General features: G+C 40.6%; 2 protein-coding genes across 2 annotated transcripts; one reads left to right on the top strand and one right to left on the bottom strand.

The window, feature by feature from the left end:
• Window positions 1–729: 729 nt before the first annotated feature.
• Window positions 730–5029, bottom strand: gde1 (glycerophosphodiester phosphodiesterase 1). The gene is made up of 6 exons (XM_079553905.1): window positions 4537–5029; window positions 3166–3341; window positions 2967–3072; window positions 1919–2011; window positions 1407–1618; window positions 730–1199 (listed from the first exon to the last, which is right to left on the bottom strand). The coding sequence occupies exons 1-6, from the start codon at window positions 4804–4806 to the stop codon at window positions 1052–1054; spliced, it is 1005 nt and encodes a 334-aa protein (XP_079410031.1). The 5' UTR covers window positions 4807–5029; the 3' UTR covers window positions 730–1051.
• A 230-nt stretch (window positions 5030–5259) lies between these two features.
• Window positions 5260–6284, top strand: tmem186 (transmembrane protein 186; the record flags this gene model as incomplete). The annotated part of the gene is made up of 2 exons (XM_079552917.1): window positions 5260–5304; window positions 5616–6284. Exons 1-2 carry the CDS (start codon window positions 5296–5298, stop codon window positions 6282–6284), a joined length of 678 nt encoding a protein of 225 aa, XP_079409043.1. The 5' UTR covers window positions 5260–5295.
• Between the last annotated feature and the right edge of the window lie 16408 nt (window positions 6285–22692).

The following is a 22692-nucleotide window of genomic DNA, read 5'->3' as shown; positions in this document are numbered from 1 at the left end:
ATAATTTACGCAATGAGAGTAGCTTTTATATGTTGAGCTGAGAACAAAGTTATACCACAGCCCAACAATGTTAATGCGGCATTGCAAAAAAAAAAAGAAGAAAAAAAATCACTCCTCGTGCTTCTTATTGTTTCACTAATCCTGCAGACACTCTTCCGGTCTCATTGGTCTTTAACCTGTGTGGGACCTTTCACCCACTGAACCAAACGCGCGATAAATCTGTTTACATTGAGGGGAAAAAGGCAATCAGAGGAGCTGCTGGTACGGATTGCAGGTCAAATGATCTAAGCTAGCGCACACAGTCTACGACATATGGGCCCGTTTTACGCAAACAAGTGATCAAGAACAGGTGGATCCGTTGAAGGCGCGCGCGTCTTTAGTAACTTGTTGGACAGTTGTAGCGACTGCGGCTCAGACAGGCTTATCCCAGTGATATACAACATTGCACTTCCAGATTACCCCCCATTCAACTGTACGACGTTGGTCAGCCGTGGTGCCAAAAGAAAATGTGTGCCCAACAGGCTTATTAATAACTTAAGAGTCACAATCACAAAGCCACCTGAGGGTTGTTGATGAAGAAACATGAGACACCACAACCTTCCTGGAGTCCACAATAATATTTATTATAATGTAGTAACTGCACAATCATAAAAGCATCTTTGAAAGTTAATACAAGTATCTATTTACTACCTTACAAAATCCATTATTGCTTTCTTTACCACAGCTTTTTGCACTGTGGATGTTATTAGAGTATAGGTGAGTGGATTCAAAGATCAAAAGACACAAACTGAGCTAAATGTAGAAGAGACGCACAGTTGTATATTTGTTAAATCCGGCAATAAAGAGTCGATGGAGACTCGAGTAAAATAACAACTTGCAGTCCTGAGTTGAAACATACAGTACTGATGCATGCTTTCGCTACTTTCTACACAGTACAAATGTCTTTGTTGAAATTACACAATAACTAGAGTAAAAATGGGACCCTGTATGAAAACACACTGTAATGCCCACAAAAACAAGTGCATTTTATTCACGAAAGTTGCTGCAGTGCTCAGTAGTGTGGGTCGCAGTCCTCCACCAGGCTGTCTGTGATGTAGTTGACCTGCAGAAGCTCTTGGTAATACTCCTTTTCTACTTTAGTGTTGACTGTCCAGGCCACCACCTCCACTCCTCTCTGGGCCCAGTAGTGCACATAGTCCCTAAAGACACAGACAAACACATTCAAAACAAAGCATTTTGCAGCTTGTGATCCAAAGGCCGCATTTCATTTCCCCCAGTGTCCAGAATACTGTGTGTCTGTCCCTTAAGTTTGTTTTGCCTGTGCTGTTGCCTCTCAAAAGACAGTTATTGAGTCGTGCAATCTACAGAAGTGTATAACAGGCAAAATTATCATCTCAGTCACTCACTGCGAGACAAAGTTCTTCTGAATTAGGAAAGCTGACACGCCGCAGAACCTCCACAACAAATGATGGTGCGCCCAATCCAAAACCACGTCCAGCAGAGTCATCCAAGAGTGTTTCCATGGCGATGTGAAGCGAGGCGCACCATCCCCAAGGTGACTCAGGCTCCAGGGCCGGTGTGTGAGAGCCGTGAGCACCTCAGGATCACTCTGCCTCATCTGGGACAGGGGAAATACCACAGATAAGAGACATTCAGGACATTGGCTGAAATAATATGCTAATGTTTTACTTTCACACTGGCTTTTTAAAATGTTTTTATAGTCTCAAAATGTGGATATCAATATTTTACCATGCGTTGTGAAATTACTTTTTCCCTTTAAGTAAATTGTATCTATGAATATATCATGTTATATTTCATCATATGTTTTGCATACTGTATTTAATGTAAAACTGCCATTTGTCTTTTGAGCTAAGGAGCAGCACATCCTCTCTAACAATTACATTGACAACACATTTACCCTGTAAATAACTTTGGGCTCAAAGCTGCACACAATACTGCTGTTGTAGAGACCTGGGTTCTTCTTGTACAAGGCTTTGAGAGCAGCAGCAGCCTGTGAAAGACAAGAGAAACCATCAAATGTTTGTAACTTGTTTTGGGTTTATTATCTTTGAGTCAGCTGTGTCGCAAAGGGTCTTGAACTCAAATACCACAGACTGAAATAACAAGCCTGAAATCCAGCCGTCCAACGAGGATCGTGGGTAATAGCATTCATATTAGTGTTTGTGCATTGTTAGTTTTTAAAAGATCCAGTTAATATTTGTTAAGTTGCAACAACAACACCGGGCTTATCCACTGGTGTTTCTCTTTATCATACAACACTGAGGACAAATAACCCTTCAGGCACAATAAACAGACTGTATGGTTGCTGGATCAGGTTTGACTACAAGACAAGTTGGAATTTCATAGATAAAATATTTACCGGCAGCTATGTAGATTACAGATAAACTATAGTTTGTCTGTAATCAACAGAGTGATAGTTAAACTATAGAGGGCCAGATCTTGTGGCGGCGCACGGAGGGGCGCAGGCTCTTGGCGAATTATTTTCCGAGTGGCGGAGCTATATGTGCCATTCGCCTCCGCCACCTGTGAGGGGGCGTCACAAGAGGAGGTGACTGCACTGATGGAAACACGGCTGACATTCACTTCCTCGTTTACATTGCGCTGTCTTGCGTTCTTTCTTAAGCCTTAGGCTCTCACAGGTCAAACTAAAACTGTATTTACCCCATCGTGAGCTAAACGATGTTCACGTCTCGAGAGAAAAAGTCCACTGTGGCGCGGATCGGCCCGCGCTTGGCGTGAACGTGAAGCAAAACAAAAGCACATGTTCACCCCCCACTCCCACACAACCACTCTCCTGGACGCGGAGTCGATCTGGTTGGAGGAAAATGTGTGTCTCCACCCACTTAAATGCGCTAAGTCTGGAGTGGCAAGATCACAAAGTGCGCTCCTACTGAGCGCAAAATGTCACGCTATCGTCTGCGTTTTGAGAAAAACACAATGCCCACCTCATTTGGATGACCTTTAACATCAAAGTAAATGATGAGCTGAAGTCTGATGCATTCCTCAATTGCTTCCTCGAGTGTCGGGATCTTCTCTCCAGAAAACTGACTCCTAGAAACCAAACAGAGTGGGTGCAGGATAGAGTGAGTTTTGTTTATTTTTGTTTTTTGTTTTCATTTTTTACAGTTTTTCCTCTTCATTCACCTGAGTCTGTGTTTTGCGGCTGCGTCCAGCTTCCTTAAGTTGGAGAAGCTGCTCTTGGTGAGGGGTCCTGACCCATTGGTGGTCCGGTCCACAGTATCATCGTGCAGCAGGATCGGGACTCCGTCAGCTGAAAACTCCAAATCCAACTCCACCCCTGTAGCACCATTCTTACTGGCCTGGACAGACATATTAAAGACACAAAAACACTCTGGTGGACACTTCAAATGTAAATGTTAATGACTATACAATGAGCAAAATAACACTCCTATTGTTTAACCTACATTAGAAACCCATATTTATACACTAAGAGGGTCATTTATCAAGACCAGTGTTAAATAGCAAGTTCAAGCTGAAGAATAATAAGGCTTTGACAGCGGTGTATTTAAAGGTGCATTATGTAATTTTTTCTTTAAAAAAGTTGATATCTGTGCGTATCTGCCCTTGTAATGACCCAGTGGCTGTATGAGTGGTCAGCATGCCGCCTTTACTTTTGATCACTGTGGTCTCTACAAAGCTCCAGGATCACTTATTTTATAGGTTTTCTGATGAGAAGGTCCATCAGCTGTGAAACCTTCCGAACAGTTGATCCTGGAGAGTCCTAAAGACCACTGCGCTGGAAAGTAAAGGTGACATGCTGACCACTCATAAAGCCGCTGGGTCACAACAAGGTCAAATACACACAAATATCAACTGTTTTCCACATAAAAGTTGCATAATACACCTTTAAGTAGTCCCTCTTCAGATGACCTAATCCAAAATTTGAATCATCCTAAAGTGTCAGGGCCCCAAATCTGACATTTATATGCAAGAATGTGAGTAAAAAATGCACAAATGACTCTGCTGCGTTATCCAGTTGCGCACAAGCAAAACACTTTAAATGAAAAGATTAGTAAACCCTGTGGATTAAGTATGGGAGATCACTTAAATCAAGGCAAGTGAACAAATACTTTCTGAATATGATATTTGCTAAGACTTTGTCAATCATCTCTCTCCCATTCAAGCATGAAAATGAGTGATTATGCATCCCATGTATTTACGTATGTACATATGTGTGAAACATTTACATCGGGAAAACCGTGTTGGTTTGCTTGTTGTTTGTTAATTTGCTCGAATAAAAATGATTTCATTCATTCATTCATTCATTCATTCATTCATTCATTCATTCATTCATTCATTCATTCATTCATTCTTATTTGTCACTAAAATACGTTGTGCAACTAAAACTAAAACCTTAGCACCCCTACATGGCCTTTATTGGTATTGCACCGTATATATTTGACTTTAGCCCATTTCCAGCATCAGATTTCATAACCACTGAATCAAGGACAGGAGGTTTTACATGATGCTTCTCATCTGACCCCTCAGATGTACCTCTCTGATCGCTGCGAGGGTGTTTTCTGGCGCGTCGTGCCCGCCGCCCCGATGCGCGATAGCTGACACCTTCCCCGCGCCATAAGCGCCCCTGTCCGGGTGCAGAACCTGCTTGGCCCGATCAGCAGGCACCTGAGGAAACCGGAACACCGCCACAAAGACATAAAGGGACACAGTGAGCGCAGTGGTCCACACCGCGCTCCGAGTCCCGAGCAGCACCACCACGAAGATGACCGAGTATAGGGTCACTTCATCCCCCAGCTGCAGCATGTCGCCTCGGTCACGCAATTCACTCCGGTTAAGCCTGTGGTTATGTTAGCCTCCCATTTGATTGTTCCTTCAAGCCTTCCTGAGATAAGTTATCGGCGCCATATCTAATCTTGAAAGTGTAGAGCCAGGGTTTCGCTGACGGCGCGACTCGCTCGTGCAGTTCACTGAGTTCCCTCCGGAAAAGCAGAAGTTAAACTGCTGAGCTGTGGCCTGAGCAGCACTGTTGACTGCGGTGAATGTAACAGACACCCCCATCTTTCCTGGACCCCCGACAAACCTGTGCAAAATGATGTGCAAAAATAAACCCTGCCTTTAATTGCATTTTATTAAAAAAATAACTCTCACACAGCGCCCTCCACACGATGGCGCTAAAACGAAACAATAACAGCTTCGATTGGGCTTCCGGGTCAAAATGAGAAGAAGCATGTCAGCTGCTGCAGGAGAAGTGCCCTTGTGTGTTTGGTGATTTAACAATTTGATTTGTTTTTGATGCACATGGTGAGTAAATCCTTCCTATCCTCACACTGAACAGATATATCTGCACCAAAATAGCTCAGATTTATTTATGTTTTACTCTACTTGGAGGACTATGAAAGCCTTACACTAATGTCAGGAGAAGATCAGAGACATAGCAGATGAATTAAAATGTATCTGTTGCTTGTGTCTATGTGTTAGTGTTATTTAGATATGTTTTGTATGTTCTATTTTACCTCATTTTACCAGATTATCTTGAAAATGAGAGCAAATACTAATGCATGTCCACATTTACTACTTCCTTCTTTATTAACCAATCTGTTCTGTATCCCAAGATGACGCCACTCATCTTCAAGACGCTGTCATCCCTTGCTCCGCGGTTCATCAGCGTACCCTGCCCCGTGGCTGGATGGATGTCCTGTGGTATCCATTCTCTTTCGCGGCGTCAGACATCTGCACAGCAAAACTTTATGGTACCATCAACAACTAAACTCACAACAGGCGTCAAATGCTCAACTCTTTCTTCACAGTCGTACACGATGATCTATAGCCTGCCACATATCAAGTTCCTGAGGGCGGTTTCGAGAATCAAACTTCTCCAGACGGGCATCACGGTGGTCATTTTACCCCCGATTTACTACTACTACCTACAGGGGGATGTGGCTTTCTTCCTTGTTGGCTACTCCACGGGAATAGCTCTTTTTGCGGGGGCTATGCTGTACACTGCCAGTCACTTCCTCAGGAGAGTGGTGGGGATGATGTATCTAGATCCCACGCAGACCACGCTGAAAGTTTCCCATTTGACTTTCTGGGGGAAGCGCAGCGACTTGTTCTTCCCCGTGTCGGACGTCATGACCATTGGGGATACAGGAGACGACCCTAACGAGAGAATACTCAAACTGAAGACATACAGGGGTCAGCAGACCTTTTATTTCTCCACTTACTATGGACATGTTGCGGATCAAGACGGATTTGAGAAAGTGTTTGGGAAATTTAAAAGATGATAAATGATAAATCTTCTGATATACCTGTGAAGCTTGGACAATTATAATGTCGTTACAAAGTGCATTCATTTCTGTTATGCAATTTAAACTGTGAAACTAATATGTCACTGACTTTCATTACATGCAAAGTGAGATATGTATAGCCTTTATTTGTTATCATTTTGATTATTATGGCTCAGCCTGTACAAACCTCAAATAAAAAATCTCAGAAATTTGAATATTTTGAAAAAGGACTGTAAGCCATAATCATCAAAATTATATATATATAAAAAAGGAAAGCTTTCACATATGTCACTTTGCATGTAGTGAGTCTATATCATATATTCATTTCACATTTTAAGCTTTGAATTTCAGAAATAAATGAACTTTTGAACGATATTCTAATTTTCCGAGCACCTGTAAAGTGTATGAGATTATTGTTGGTGTGAAATTAAAAATAAATAAAAAGAAATATATGTAAATCACCAAAACTAGCCAGTACTTTTTGCAGGGACACATTTATTCATCTTGTATAAAAAAAGTTCTTCATCAGGACGGTCTTCATAATTTGGTGACAACGTTGAGATTTTCTAACTGCAATGACTCTTATGCAACACTAGGTGTCACTACATCCCATGTTTTTTTTTTCTCCCTCCAAATGCCCCGTGAGAACCGCAGTAAGTGCTGAAAATTCACCCCTAGAACAGAGCACTAAATGCATTGCAGACCTTTTTTCTTATAAAAGTGCAGTGTGTTGTATCTATTGCAACATAGAATAGAAATATAAATGTTTGCTCTGTTTTGGATCTACTTCTATTTGAGATACTATGGACCTGGAGATTTGGTTAATGACTGAAAGGACAAGATCGCGGATACAAGCGGCCGAATTGAGTTTCCTTCGCAGGGTGGATGGCTGCACCCTTCGAGATAGGGTGAGGAGCCCGGAGTAGAGTCACTGCTCCTTTTTATGTCGAAAGGAGCCAGCTGAGGTGGCTAGCGAATCTGCCTCCTGGTCGCCTCCCTCGGACCTCCAGGCATGTCCTATTGGGAAGAGGCCTCGTGGAAGGCCCAGGACACGCTGGTGGGACTACGTCTCCGAGCTGGATGGAAGTGTCCAGTACCCTCATCATATTTTGTAGTTTGTTCTCATGTGGCGGCTTCTTTGCATTTTGGCTATCTTAACCTCTTAACCCCCACCTGAACTGAGCACATTTTCTCCAGTTTGGTTTTATCCAAATCTTAAAAGCTTCTTGGAAAAAAAGCATCAAAATAGCCACAACAAGGCGAGACAAGGATGAAAGCACAACAAAAAAGCAACAAAAAAGCCACAAAAAATGACAAGAAAGCGATGGAAAAAGTGGCAAAATGTGACAAACGCAATAAAAAAGCCACAAAAGAGCAGCAAATAAAGGGATTTAAAAAAAAAAGCGATGGGAAAGTAAAAAGCTGCAACAACGCGAGGAAAAAGATCCGTTTAGATCAGTTTTGTTGGTCTTAGCTTTTAAATGAGATGTTACATTGGACCATTGCGCTCCAGTCAAGCAACTCTTAGACTTGGGTAAAGCCAAACTGGAGAAAATGCGCTCAGTTCAGGTGGGGGTTAAGAGGTCAAACTTATTCATGTAGTATTGTCGGTGTATTTTCAATCAGGCCTTTGAGAGGAACACTTGAACATAAACAAAGCTATTTTCTTATCTTCTTCTTAGGGAATTGGCCTGTTTTTTGGCAGCTACGAGCCTGTCGTTCATGCATTGCGGGCCCAGGACAACTCCTTAGGAAAGCCCCACTTGCTGTTGTCCCGCTCCGCAAAGTCAGAGTGAGACCCACCTCTGTTTGTGTTTGGCATTGTTAATAACAAGCCACGCTTCCTATGATCAACAATATTGCATTGACCTTGACTCCGCTGCTCCCCCCAGTGATTTGGCCTTTATATTCCGTACAATTTCCTGTCTTTATGCATTTTTGGCAGCTTTCTTTGACTCATTAGGCAAAAACAATATAAAGGAAAGTTAAAAGTGTTTAGTAAGGCTTGTAGAATGCAAACTTGGATTCCAGCGTGTACGCATCACCCTATTGGCATCGACTCCCTTGGGTTTCCTTGGTAATCCAGTGAGACGGGCCTCAGTCGTGCCAGGTCTCGGTGACCACACGTTTTGTCATGTGGTTATTTTGTTTCCTTATTGTTCACAACATTCCTGATTGTTTTTGGCACATTATTTACAATCTTTATTGCACAAAAGAGAAACCTTCCTGTCTGCATGGATTTCCTCTTGTTTTTAATAATCAAACGGTGCAGCTGAAAAATAACCCGGAGCCCAATTGAACATAGACTTAATTATTAAATAGTGTGGAGTTTTATTATAGTGCTTTGAGCGTCGATTCTTGTAGAACACAATATAAAATTGCCTGTGTGCTAATTGCAGACTAAATAATATGGTTCTGTTTCCAAAAGTGCTTCCTAAGCAGCTGTGCAGACAAAGTGTTTGTAATGTTTGGCTCATTTTCTTTTTACTGATTGGTCTAGTGCAGTGGTTCTCAAACAGTGGTACATCTCTGCAAATTTTAGACTTTATTTAATTTAGATGCAATTCCATTCATCCATTGATTCATCTCCTTCTGCTTTGTCCGGTGTCAGGTCATGGAAGCAGCCGCCTCAGCTGGCTCCTGGTGACATGAGGGAGCAGCGACTCTACTCTGAGCTCCTCTGGGTAACTGAACTCCTCACCACATACAATTAATAATAATAATAATAATAATAATGCATTGGTTTTATATAGCGCTTTTCTGGACACTCAAAGACGCTTTACATTGCACTATTCGTTCACTCCATGCTCGGTGGTGGTAAGCTCCTATTGTAGCCACAGCTGCCCTGGGGTAGACTAACGGAAGCGACCGACCACCACCAACAATTCCATTTATGCTTTAGTATTGCTTTTCTGATTTAGTCATTGTTTAGTCCAGATGTAGGTCTAGGCTGATGTTACATGATAGGAAGCAACATTGTCCGTATATCTGTCTTTTTTTAAAGGGATATTTCATTCATATTTTTTCAAATCACTTATAACGCCAGACTAACAATATATATGTCAGTGTTAATACAATCATCAATCAGATCACTCCGCCGCTGCGTAGCTTATACAACCACGAAGCTGATGCTGCTTGAATATAAGTTATTTTAAATGCAAAATAGTTATAATGATTCTATTAACGCAGACATTTATATGGTTAGTCTGGCATTATAAGTGATTTGCCTCAGGTTTTTTTTATTTTATTTTATTTTTTTATTTAACATCAGTGCAAATTTAGACAATTTACCACAATATGGTTATTTTCAATCAAATTCATCTTACACATAGATGTAACATGTTCATGTTCAAATAAACAATCTATAAGACAAAACAACAACAACAAAAAAACAAAAAAAACAACACAGGGGTCTGCTACTTTACAATAAGATTGTATTTTTCAAGAAGAGTGATGGATTTAAATAGTTTTTATTATTTACATTCATTTTCTCAAGGGAGGCCAAATACATTTTTAAATCAGATTCTTTAAAGTGGAACCATGAGGGTATTTTTTCACACCATTTCATTTTGTGGATATAATATTTTGCTAGTATTATAATGTGATTTGCCTCAGGTGCACTGTGGAGTGGGTCAGACTGTTTTTATTGCAGGCTAGCTGATACCATAGAAATACACTAGCTTAGCGCCACTAAACTCTTCAAATATAAGAACTGCATGAATTTAAGAAAAAACTATCTCCAGAAATCAACAACACTCTGGATAACTAGGAAATGAGGCCCTATGTCAAAAATCCTGAAATATCCCTTTTCGGTAAATGGAAACCGCTCTTAGCATTTAAAAGACTTAAAATTATTAACACAATTCTAGGCATTACGCTTTGGCACCACTGCACTCATTTATCTCAGATTTTTGCCTTTGATACATGGATTATTGCTTTTATTTCATAATGCATGTTTTTTGTGGAAAAGGTCAACCATTTTTTTCATGCCAGAAATAATTAGTGGAAGTTCCTGCCAACTATTTGAAAAGGTGTAACCAAGTGCAATATTTATCGAGGGCTATTGAAAAGCAATTGCATGAAAACTGCAAATTAATCTAATCTGAGCCGGTGTTTGACCTTTTGCACAAAGCTCTGGGTTTGAAGTTGGAGTGGCAGCTACCGGCCATACACTGCTGATTTACGACCACACAAAGTGAACAGCGCTGGTCTCTGGTGGGTTTAGGGCGGGGGAAATCGGACCATGTTCCCATAAATCCTCCTGCCGATGGAGAAAGTACACTACGCTCGGCATCAGGGCTATAATTGGAAACACATCTCGCTTCATTTGGCAGCAGGAAACATCCCGGGATACGGCGTTAACAAAGAGAGGAAAGTGACCACATGAGGCCGACCACACTAGGCCAGTGGTACAGAGTGTGCAGGTGGTTAGTCACAGGGCAGGGAAGAAAACACATTCTACTAAATGCTCCTGATGTGCTATACAATTTTTAAATAACTCTTTAATGTGGCTGTTGTGGCTCAGTTGTTGACCTGCGATGGAAAATGCAGTATTTCTTAAGCAATTTCTTGTGTTGATTCTTCTGTTTCAGCAGAGAGTTTGAGCACTACAATGTGTGTTTGTTTCCAGTGCTTCAAAAACCAGCCAAGCCCCGGATCCATCTTTTTATGCTTTACAGATTAGACATGCAAATGCTCTGTTATCAAATTTCCCACAAAGACGTCCTCCTCAAATGTAATGAAATGTGCATGGTCTGAATCAGACACCCCTTGTGTCAGTTGTCATTCACATGAAGTTTTACAGCCAGGTATTTAGACACGCTTTTATGTACTTTCAGTTGTTCTTTTTACAAGGTTTCGCTACCCTCAAGGAGCAAGCCAAGTCCTGTCCAAGTCTCGTCTAGTGGGATAACACAAAAGCGGTTGGATGTAATGTTCCAGTAATACTTCAGTTGCATGTGTTATGGGGTAACTCAGGGTGAGGCTGAGGGAACGGGACAATGGACAATCGAGAGGCAGCATCACAACATGATTGTGTTTGAGCTGAACTGTCTCGGGGTTAGATACATGAAGTCTAAATACAATCTTTGTTTAATCAAACTGGATTTATCAGTGAATCCAAAGCTGAGAACATCGTCTGCCAAGGCAATGAAGTGGCATCTTCCAGTGGTGGAATTAATTTAGTTTTGCACCTCAGTATGTTGTTTAAGCAGACAGTGGAAAAAAGAATTAGAAATAGAAAGCATTTTTACTGATCTTGAACAGTGTTGCCATTGCTGGATTACCAAAGTACTCCCCTACTGCAATTGGATTACTTTTTAAGTAACGGAATAATGTAACGTAAATGTAATTGTAATTGTCTATTTTTATTGAAGACATTTTTTTATTTAAATGTGCATCTTACAGAGCTTTGTTATACAATGTTTATGTTTACATTTTATAGTGTAAATTGGCTTTGACTTTGACTTAACAGTTCATTTCACTGCTCTCACTTTGCGGAAAAAGTATTGGGATATATATCGTATATCGATATTCAACCAAAATATATCAGGATATGTTTTTTAGTCCATATCGCCCAGCCCTAGACGGAACATGCTTTTAACTTGCTTATTCTCTGCAGAATTAGGATGTTCGAAGTTTGTTTGGAGAGTCAGGTCTTTAACACATTTGGACCTTCTCACCGTTGGGCCGAGAGTGAGGGTCCAAAACATATCTGTCCTAGGCCAAACTGCATGACCTGTTCTCACACTTGTCCTATAGATAAACCCATTTTGGCTGCGCATTTGTTTGAAAGCAGGCCTTGTCTCTGCGGGGGGTTTCCCTCTGAAATCACAGAGCAGCCCAAGAGACCAATAATCCAACATGGAGGGAGGAAGACCTGTCTGCTCCCAAGATTATGTCCCAGTGTCCCCCCCGGTGGCGTTCCCAGTCCCAAACAGCATGGAGGTGAGAGCAAGCAGTTGTCACTTTGGGCCCGGGGCGGGTGATTGGCCAATTAGGTGTGTTTAGGTTAGCGTTAGCTCGTCAGACTGACAGTCTCCACTATAACGCTGCAGGGGATACACTCAAGGTCGAAGCCATCAATATGGCAGTGAAAGAGCCGTGTATGGGGTGGGGTAGTAGGTGCCCTCCTGTAGGTAAACGAGCCTCATTACAACAGCTATGGATGTGGCACAATGAGAACAGGGTGTGTTAACTGTAGCAGCACTTGGCAAGTTTACAATGCAATTATGGCACGTTAGCAGCCACATTGTGTTCAGTCCACTACCATGAGATATTACAGCGGGCATGAGAACAAGTGATTCAACATATGTCCAGAAAATACATGTGAATAAAGGCATATTACATGAGTTGAAAGCCAGGTGAATGAAGCATCGGGCCTTAACAGTATGAACCTGGGACAGTGAGAATCAGACCAGCAACTGCCAACATTGTGAGACCTTTTTATCTTATTATCTCGTGCTGCCCGGGGACTGAGTGACCTGTTTTTTTCGGTGTGGGTTCCTTGCCTTTCTCTATGGATGATTTTTTTTCTTATTGTAGAAAAGCTGGACCAACAGTGCATGTGCCACATTGTCAATATGTCCACCTTACCATTTTGTATTTGCTTTTACTTTGCAAAAATAAAAAATGCATGTCGCGTCTCGGGCTACACTATTTGAGGAAGTATTCTGAGATATTAGAAACCATTTCAACATGATATATTTAAAGAATGTAAGAATACAAAACATTTTAAGCTTTTCTATTTTTATTCAAATTATGTCAAAACAGGACTATATAATATCAAAACAAGGCTAGCAGGTAACTACAGTAAATCAAGAAAATCATGAACTTGTGCAATTACCATGATAATAATAATGGCTTACACTTGTATTGCGCTTCACAAACCTGTGTTACCGAGTTCCCAAACTCCCAAACACTCTTGTCATCCTTCATTCACACCATAAGCTACTATTGTGGCCACAGCCGCCCCTTGGGGTAGACTGACGGAAGCGAGGCTGCCAATCTGCGCCATCGGCCACTCCGATCACCACTCACTCACTCTCTCATTTATTCTGGCCTATTGTACATGTTTTTAGTGGTAGGGGAACCGGAGTAACTGGAGGAAACCTGCGCAGGCACAGGGAGAACATGCAAACTTTTAGCTGTGAACCACAAGCCCTAACCACTGCACCACCTTGTGTTTTTTTGTTTTAGGCTATGATAAAAACTGTGAGTCAATAGTCAATCTGAGTGATATTGCGATGTGGCTTCTTGCGATATGGATATTACATAGTGTGGTAATAATAATGTATTTTGCAGCCCTAGTTTCCACCGAGTCTGACAAGATATAGCGAGGAGGACTTTCAGATGTAAATGGATTCCGTCTGTGTGATGTACAATGAGCTCTTGTATCACCTCACACGAAATACATTTTGAGTGCTCGACATTTGCCAACAGGTTGTGCATGACAGAACCACTTCTGGCTCCACAGCTTTTGTTTCTCTGGTCGTTTTGCCATATTTTACTCTGTACCAGTGCAGAATAAGTTCACTTTTGGCTTTTTTAGTTTCACTGTGCTGATGACTGCCTTCTCAGATCTGCAGCCAACTTTAGGGAAACTATGCACCAACCCATTACAGTCATTATAGACACAATTCCACTGGTCGCTTAAAAGAGGTAATTGTAAAGCTCAATAGCTGCAGTTTAGACTTTTGTGCAAAAAAACGACGACTCACCAGATATGAATTTTTCAATATGATTAAAAACAACATACTAGGTCTGAAATATCAAGGTAATATATTAACTGCTCATATGATAAATGCATGCACTCCTCGTAAAGCCAAGTGAAAGATGAATTTAGCAGAAATTGGCCGTTGCTCATTTAGACCGAGTGCTGTAATTACTAAAAAATACAACTGCGGTATTTCATTGTCAAAGCTATTGGAGCCCGACTCACCCCGGTAACCTAATAGACACTGTGTACAATATGTTGACTTGGCCCGAGTTGGAGAAATGAATGTGTTATAAGAGCCTGGATCTGGTGTAGTGATATGAATTAGCTGCTTATCAAATAAAACAGCATGTTAACAGAGATGGAGACAGAATGTTGGCTCTTTCTTTCCAGTTATAGGTCCATTGACTTTGCATGGACTACACCCAGCTCTAGCGTTCAGTAGCTGTCAATCCAAACCAGGTTATGAAAGCATAATAAAAGTGACACTATTTTGATGAGAAATGTAATGCTTAAACAGAAAAATTATAACCAGGGAGCATCAGAGGAGATTTTTACACAACTGGGCCCAAAACTGCAATTTTATCTAATGTTTGCAGATGACTGAGTGAGGAATTGGCAATTGGTACTTCTGTTCTCTCTCCGGCCCCTCTTAGTCCACTCAGGGAGAGTCTGTGGCAGAATGGAGGGTTCCTGTGTTTGTGCCTGTTCCTGTCTCCCGCTGTCACCTCCGAGCTGCGACGCCACTGTTTCCTCAAAGAGCCCCTGGGCGAGAAAGAGAGAGAGAGAGGGGCAGAAGGACACACCTACATCTAGCAGAGTCTCGGCCCATCCACTGCAGCACGTCCACCTTTTGTTGAGGAGAAGGGGGATTCCAGGTTTGCCGTAAACACAACAGGTAAACACTCTCTGTTGGCGACACAATGGAGGAACGTATTTATAAACGCCACTTAAACAGGTCGACTCCGCATACATGCTCAGAAATAGATCTCTGGAAGTGTAGCACTCTCTGTACTTGATTCTGATTCAAACCTCAGCATCTCTCTATATAAATGAATTAAAAGTAATGTACGTAAAGTCTTTAAACTGTACTGATTGTAGGTAAGCAGATTTTCCCTGCAAAATTTCAACAAATCATTTGTCACAGCCTCCGTACTGGCACAGATTTTGCCTCATACTATTGCAGATTGTCACACATGTAACTACACATGGGTTTACTTTATAATCAACTACCGAGCACAGACAATGACTCAAGAACCTTCAGATTGTGGGATTTTTTCAAAAGAGCTGCACCACAGGCTCCTGGTCTAGTCTAATGAGTGGGCCTCGTGGAATATGATGACAAGTTATGAAATTGCTAGAATCAAAATTTGCCAAGGAAGGAATATGATATATTTTTGGCAAATCAAACTCTGCTCGGCATGTTATTTTTACACTCTCGTTTGATTTGCACAGTGCTGGTTTTCTCTATGGAGCAAACAGAGCATTTTGCCCTTCGATGGATGCATTAGTTTTGACGTATCCCATGTCAAAAGTAACCCACAGGTGAATACGGTATCAAGCCAATGACAACACAGACAGTTTCTCGTACTCCTCACACATATAATAGGCTTCGCTTGGGGATGAATTGTGATATGGATGCTTCTGTCCAGGATATGGAGTCAAGGAAACCACTCACTCTATATAAACATACAGTAAATATACTTGTTTATTGTTCCAAATCTTAAGTTCAGATATTTGTTTTTTACTGCTTAAAGCTACAGTGTGGGACATTCCACATTATGTGTTGCAACGTCATCAGAGCAATTGAGCTGTAGCAAAACGTTGGTAAGTTGACCAACATGCCAGTAATACTAAAAGCAGAACTAAGTGACTCATGCCCCTAGAGGCTATAAGCACCATTGCAGGTGTAGAATAAATACTACGCTGACAGAAAAGACAAAGGGAGGGGTATTATACATTGTGCCGCAACCCAATTACACAATGGAGATATATTTTTCACTCACACTTGGCTGTAAATACTGTTTAAGTGGCGCTAGCCTTCAGTTTGCTTTGACCGTTAGCCTGTTAGCTTCTTCTTTGTGATTCTATAAGTGTGTATTGCGCCTCCGGCATGGTGCAGGAAACTTGCAAGTGTGGTTTTCTGGACAGAGACACTAAGGGGAGATGAAAGACCCCCCAATCATCCCATTAACACTTGTATTACCCCCAGAGGATCTTAGAAAAGGATTTATTAAGATAAACAAGTTACTTCTTCTTTAACATGCTCTGAATGATAAGCCTTTCACAGTTGGTCATATATTTGGAAAAGATTACCTTTTTTTGTCCACTTTTACTCAGAGAATGGAAGGGAAACTTATCATTTCATTGTCTCCGTACAATTTGGTCCTCTGCATTTGAGTTATCGGTCCACGTATGATGAAGCAGTGAGCGACCGCAGTGCAGCACTCGAGGGCTCCTCTCTAGATCTTGATACAGGATTAGTCAAGGAAACCTATCTTTAGGGGTTTGGTTGTTTTTATCCATTAATAAGCCAGAAAGCAGCATTACCGGATGATCTAAAACCTCACTCTGCACTCCGTCACTGCTCTCCTATTATTTTTTCATTAGATTAAGAGCCACATACTTTACTTTACGGACCATTGGATGTAAACTCTGACACCTTTTGCACATATTAAGCTGATTTCGCCTCACATTAAGGCACTTATTCACGCGTGTCCAAATAAACTCCACTCCGGCTCCAGGGTCAAAGACAACTGACCTACAGATGATTAAAGGCCTTATGCAAAACACTGGAGGCCCTGGAAACCCTTTTAGCCAAATCTAGCCATTCGACACACCCATCTGCATCGCGTTGTCATCACTTTTAGGTAGCGCGATGTTAAGAGCTCTATCTTTGTCTGTGTAATTCCACATTTTCCACAAGGGATCAACCCCTTCGCTAATGTCCGATGTCATCTGGCTTAAATGAGCAGAGGAAGCGCTCGGAAAGCCAGCTGGTTATTGAGTTAGTGGGAGGTGGGAGACTGTCCAAACAGAGGCGAAGTGTTAGCCATAGATCAGCCTCGTGATAAGTTTGGGTTTGTTTTCCCTAAATATGAGCAATCTCCCCGCAATCACAGAGCAGATGTGAACAAGAGGTCACAGGTTACGAGTGGCTTTAATTGGTTATGAAATATACACACACTTTCACAATCAGAAATCTTCATCTTCAGTATCCCCAAAGCGGTGGGTATTTAAATGGATACTTCCCCATTTATCTTGTGGAGCCGTTAGTGAGGTCATCAGGATCACTGTACAGAAAATAATCGGCAACTCTGTTTTGCTTTTTAATCTGGCAGATTATTTTAAACCAGATTCTATTCCAGATCGATCCTCTGATTCAGCATTGGGGCCAACACTAAAGGTTTCCCCCATCTTCCCCTAAAAAACATGCACAATAGGCTAAATCGTCTGAGTAGGACCAAATCTGGCTGATTTGCCCCAGCGACGTTGAAGGATGTGCTGAGGACAAAAATTCCCCCGACTGGGACTATAAAGTACACCCTGTCCTTCACTTAAAAGGACTATACGGAGTTTAAAAATGTAAAAAATGAAGTATTTTCCTCCCCCCACATGTTCCAACAATGTCCTAATGTGTAGAATGAGCCCAGACCTGTTCACGACAGCTGCCTCTAAAATCCTGCACTGTCACTCAAAAAGGTGTTAATTCGGGTCCGAAGTGCAGTTACGCGTAAGACCTGAGGTGGCAGTATCTAGTCCCTTTAACCCCCACCTGAACCAAGCACAGTTTCTCTAGTTTGGCTTTACCCACATCTAAAAACAAAACCGAGGATGAAAATGCAACTAAAAAGTGACACCAAAGCGTGATGAAAAAATAACAAAAAAGAGACAAACATTTGACCAAAACGTGGTGACGACCTGCCAAAGTTCTGATCACTTTTGTCGGTCTTAGCTTTCAATTGAGACATTATTCTCTCGCTCTCCGGTCGAGAACCTTTTCGATTTGGGTAAAGCCAATTTACCCAAATCGCCTCTGTTCAGTTACGTGGTTCGTGTCATATTGATGGCATTTTGAGTCGGCTAAATGTGTGTCTAGATTCTGTGTTGTCGCGAAGTCAGTAATACATAATATTGTAGTTGTTTTTGTGGTCTGTGACATAGTGGATCAAGAATTTACCCCGGAACTAACAGATTTTTAGGTCAAGTCTATTTTGCACTTTTCAGGAAGGAAACATAAAAGAATGAATAAATAAAATACACTCACATAAATGATTAGGTAGATTTGTATCAACACACAGATTTCTTTATAGCTTCAATCACCTCCAACATCAACATTTTAAAACATCTAAAATTGTCCTTGACATTTGCTACTGACTTTCATCACACGGCCCCTTGAGACAAACCTGCTGAACTGAGAAGGTTTATTTAGCAATTATTCCAAACTGGGCTTCATCTTCTTTGGATGAGAAAAATGTCCAGAGTTGAGTCAAAATAAAACAATATATCTTAACACAGCTTGAGTTTGAGTTGGCGTCTTGTACAGTGCATTTACAAGCCCCATGTCAGAAGAGCATAGTTACTTTGGCTCGAGGTTTTTGTGAGTTTAACCAATGCAAACATTTCCCACTTGTGTAATATTTTCTTTTCAAAATTTATGGATGATTTAATATGCTCATAATTGGGTACTTCTTAATAAGCGCATCATGTAGGAAACTGTGTAATTTATGGGAAATATTTTCTCAATAACTTCTCAACAGTTGCTTTTTTTACACATGCATTTTCTCACTGGGTCCTTTTTTTTTTTTCAGACAATGACAAATCGCCTCAGCTTTTCCAATGCATCCCAATCAGTTTAACCTCTAAACTTACATTGAAGTTGCATGTTGGCAGTCTATGGCTTTTGACTTTTTATTCAGAGCCGTATTTGCTTAAACAATTGAAAGGCTGGCAGACCATATGGCGACATTTGGTGCTTTTAGCGTGGACATGGCAAACTACAAAGATGGCTTAATCAAGACGAATGGCTTTCTAACACTTGTCTGCTGCACTCTGCCCCCGGTGGAGAAGATAATAATGTGGCGTTAACAATTGTGCTGGTGAATGGGGTGGCTATGGAGAAGCGCTGGTCTGGGCACACAGCCAGCAGATGGCTAAATGCCCCTGTCATGTTCACAGTGATATGCAAAGTACATGAGAGGTCAGTCAGAAGACTCGAATTCAAAGACACAAATGACTGAATAATTGGTCTGGGAAGCGCAGCAGACGCAAAGGATGTACGATTTATCTTTGTTAGAGCTTTTGTTCGATGTTAGGGTGACATATTTATGCTTTCAGTCACTCATTGTTAGGGCTGGGTACTGGTATCGAGAAAAAAAAAGTTTAGGTAAAAATAAAAGTGTTGGAAGCAGGTACCGAAAAGAAATATCAAATCTTTATATCGAAGTTGTTGTTGTTGTTTTTTTAAATGGGGATCAAATTCGGGAAAAAGTGAAAAAAAAAAGACAAAAATTAGGCCAAAATTTGGGAAAAATGGGGGAAGAACACGTAGACAGAAGGGGAAAGTTGGGCAGAATTTAGGAAAAAAATTGGGAAAAAATATGTAACATTTCGGGGGAAAAAAATGTTAAAAATTGAGGAAAATAAGAAAACTTGGAAAACATTTTTTTTTGCTATTTTGTCGTGAAAGGAAGTTTCTTGGTTGTTTCAGCTCAAACAAGTAATACACATGCAAAAGAAATTAAATGGAAGAAAAAGGAATAAATTAACTTTATGAATCTGTTTTACGGTTCTATACGACAAATATTTTAATACAGGTATCGAAAAAGTATCGTTCAGGTATTGGTATCAAAAACCAAGTATCGTTAAAATAAAAAAAATAGCGATGCACAGCTCTATTCACTGTCATTCTTTTTTCCCCCTATTCCTCCTCTTATCTGCCCAATAACAGATTGAACGTGTTGATTTCAAAATATGAAGCAATATAATAATGCATGCATGTTTACCATCATATCAAAAGTTTTCAAAAAGTTGAGAAATGGATGACGTCTCACCTCTCTCTTACCAACACCAAGTATGGAGTGAATAATAGTCCCATGTAAAGCATTTTGTGACCATGTCGGTGAAAGGTGCTATACAAATAAAGTCCTCTTCCTTCTCCTCTCGACCAAGAAGCTTCTTCAGCTCTGAGTTTCCCCTGTCTCCCCTGGGGTTCTAGTTTCCAAACTCATAGTTGAAGAAGTCCCTCCATAATGAAATATTTGCAAATACTTGTTATTTTAAAGTTATCCTCATCTGGCTCTTCTGACTCTCTGACTGGTTGTTGATTGATGAGCGTGTAGAATTGAACATGTTACATGTTACCTCTTCTCCGTGATGAATAGGACATAGGAGGATGATCCTGCACTAAACATATTTTGTCTTTTACTATCTGTTTTTGCTCAGCACACACTCAACGTTACTGTCAGATCTTTTTCCAACAAGGTTAAGACAAATTATTTTCTATTTTTCATTCAGATTTACATTTCTGTTTATAAGTCCCATTGCAGCTGGGGTTATTGTCGTATTAATCAAAGTTGTTGTTTTAATCCCGTCTTGGTCTCGCCTCAGTGACGACCTGGACCTTTTATTGATGTAGCAGCTGTGTATTGGCGACTTTCAGTGCTTGTAGTGAAGAGTGAGGCACAATTGAAGCATTAGGGAAAGCACCCAGACTTATTTTGGTTTAGTAGTCTCTTGTGATTCTTAAAAATCCCCTCCGAGCCACCGTACCTCATCTACACAAGCCTCCCTTCATGTCCACACAATATTAGAGCGATCGTCTGATAAATGCTGTTTACGTCATGTGTTATTGTTGATAGTTTATGAGCCTGATTGTTTTTAATGCTCCATTAATGACACAATAGATGACACACAGCAGGAAGTTCACAGACCTGTCTAATAAAATAAAAGTTATTACATCATTTTGATTTTCAACAGTATACATTTAGATACATAAAACTTTGCTGTTTTTTTTGAGGAATGGAAAATTGATGTATATATTTTTAAAAACTGGTTAACTATCATTTGTTATATATTTGGACATGCCGAATACATAGCGAATGCAGTGCGTGAGTGAGTGAGTGGCAGTCTACCTCAGGGCAGCTGTGGCTATAATAGTAGTACCACCACTGAGTATGGAGTGAACGAATAGTGCAATGTAAAGCGTCTTTGAGTGTCCAGAAAAGCGCTATATAAAACCAATGCATTATTATTATTATTATTATTATTATTATTATTATTATTATTATTATTATTATTATTATTATTATTATTATTATTATTATTATTATTATTATTATTATTATTATTATTATTATTATTATTATTATGCCTGTTGCACCAGGTGTGATCATTCAACCGTCAATATCACCCCCCCTGAGACCTGAAAGTACTTTTTGTACGTTTTATATAAACCTTTTGTATTTTTTTTTTTACATCGAAAGGGCAAGGAACCAAACATGGTAACTTCGCTCACTTTGATTTTCTGCATGATACTGAAAAATGTTTAAAAATGTTAAAAGTTGTGTTATGTCCCCCAATAACACTCTTAATTTTAAATAATTTATTTCAAAGTATTTCAATGAGTGCCCTATAAAGCGTTAACCTGTTAGCTACTGCCCTAACTCATTTCTAGCATTCACAATACCTTCCGCTCATCACATTCACGTATATTAATTAAAAGCTTTAGGAAAGAATGACATTGTGCTCAGTCACTCTCTTATTTTGCAATCTATAAACATGTGATTATAAAAATGTATTTTTTTGCACATGGCTGCATTTGCAATACAGGACTATGGTGGCTAAAGTCCTACATAAAAAACCTGAATTGGTCATCCCAGCTTTGAAACACATGTCTATTTTCCAACCAGAAGATTATTTATGTCCAAAGGTATTGTCGGTTTTACGTCTTTGAAAACATGTCGTTAGATCTGTATCGCCCATCTATACGTCCCGCTATTGTTGCTCTCTGTAACATATCAGCCCATTCATCACACACATGTCCACGCCGGTTCCCAGTGCACACAGTGTCCACAGGGGAATCATCTGTGCCCCGACTAACAGTCCTATATGAGCTTGTCCTCGTTCACTTCTATAATAAGTCTTCTCATGGCTCCCCCAGGACGAGTGTGACCGGGAAAACCAAACTATACCACCCAAGGTACTTCCACGACCTCTGATCTTTATAACATTGTCAAATCACATACCATGTCCCGCCATTGGGGGCAGTCACGGTTCAATGCCTCCCCACTGCACCATTTTATTATTCTTGTCCAAACAGTGTGAAATATACGGAGCCTGCTACCGTAAAAAAAAACATGACTCTTTTCTGTTGTGTTTGTCCAACTGTTTTATGGCGATATCTTTTACTTTAAGACTGAGATTTATGGATGGCAGCCACTCCAATCATGCACTTGTAGTCAATGTGATTCACTTGTCGTCAGCCTAATGCCAACATTATAAAGCTGTCAAGTCATCACTCATTAGACATTTTCTTTTCTTGGCTTTGGGCTGAGTCTAAAAGACCAAGAGAAATTGTAGCCGTTTCATTTATATCCTCACATTACATGTAGGCCTTGTAAGGAGTTATCTTTAACGTCATTGCAATAATACAGAGATTTTTGAAGAGCTGGGCGCCAGGAATTTAGAGCC

The sequence above is a fragment of the Gobius niger genome, assembly GCF_951799975.1.
Source record: "Gobius niger genome assembly, chromosome: 3".
Classification (NCBI taxonomy): Eukaryota; Metazoa; Chordata; class Actinopteri; order Gobiiformes; family Gobiidae; genus Gobius; species Gobius niger.
Note: the sequence above shows the minus strand (reverse complement) of the source record. Positions and strands in the feature narration are given on the sequence as shown.

Coding starts and splice junctions, on each gene's coding strand:
- gde1 (XM_079553905.1), bottom strand. CDS start 4,806: ATGCTGCAGCTGGGGGATGAAGTGACCCTATACTCGGTCATCTTCGTG. Junction 3,073..3,165: donor GCCGCAAAACACAGACTCAG/GTGAATGAAGAG, acceptor TTTGGTTTCTAG/GAGTCAGTTTTCTGGAGAGA. Junction 1,200..1,406: donor CAGAAGAACTTTGTCTCGCA/GTGAGTGACTGA, acceptor CTGTGTCTTTAG/GGACTATGTGCACTACTGGG.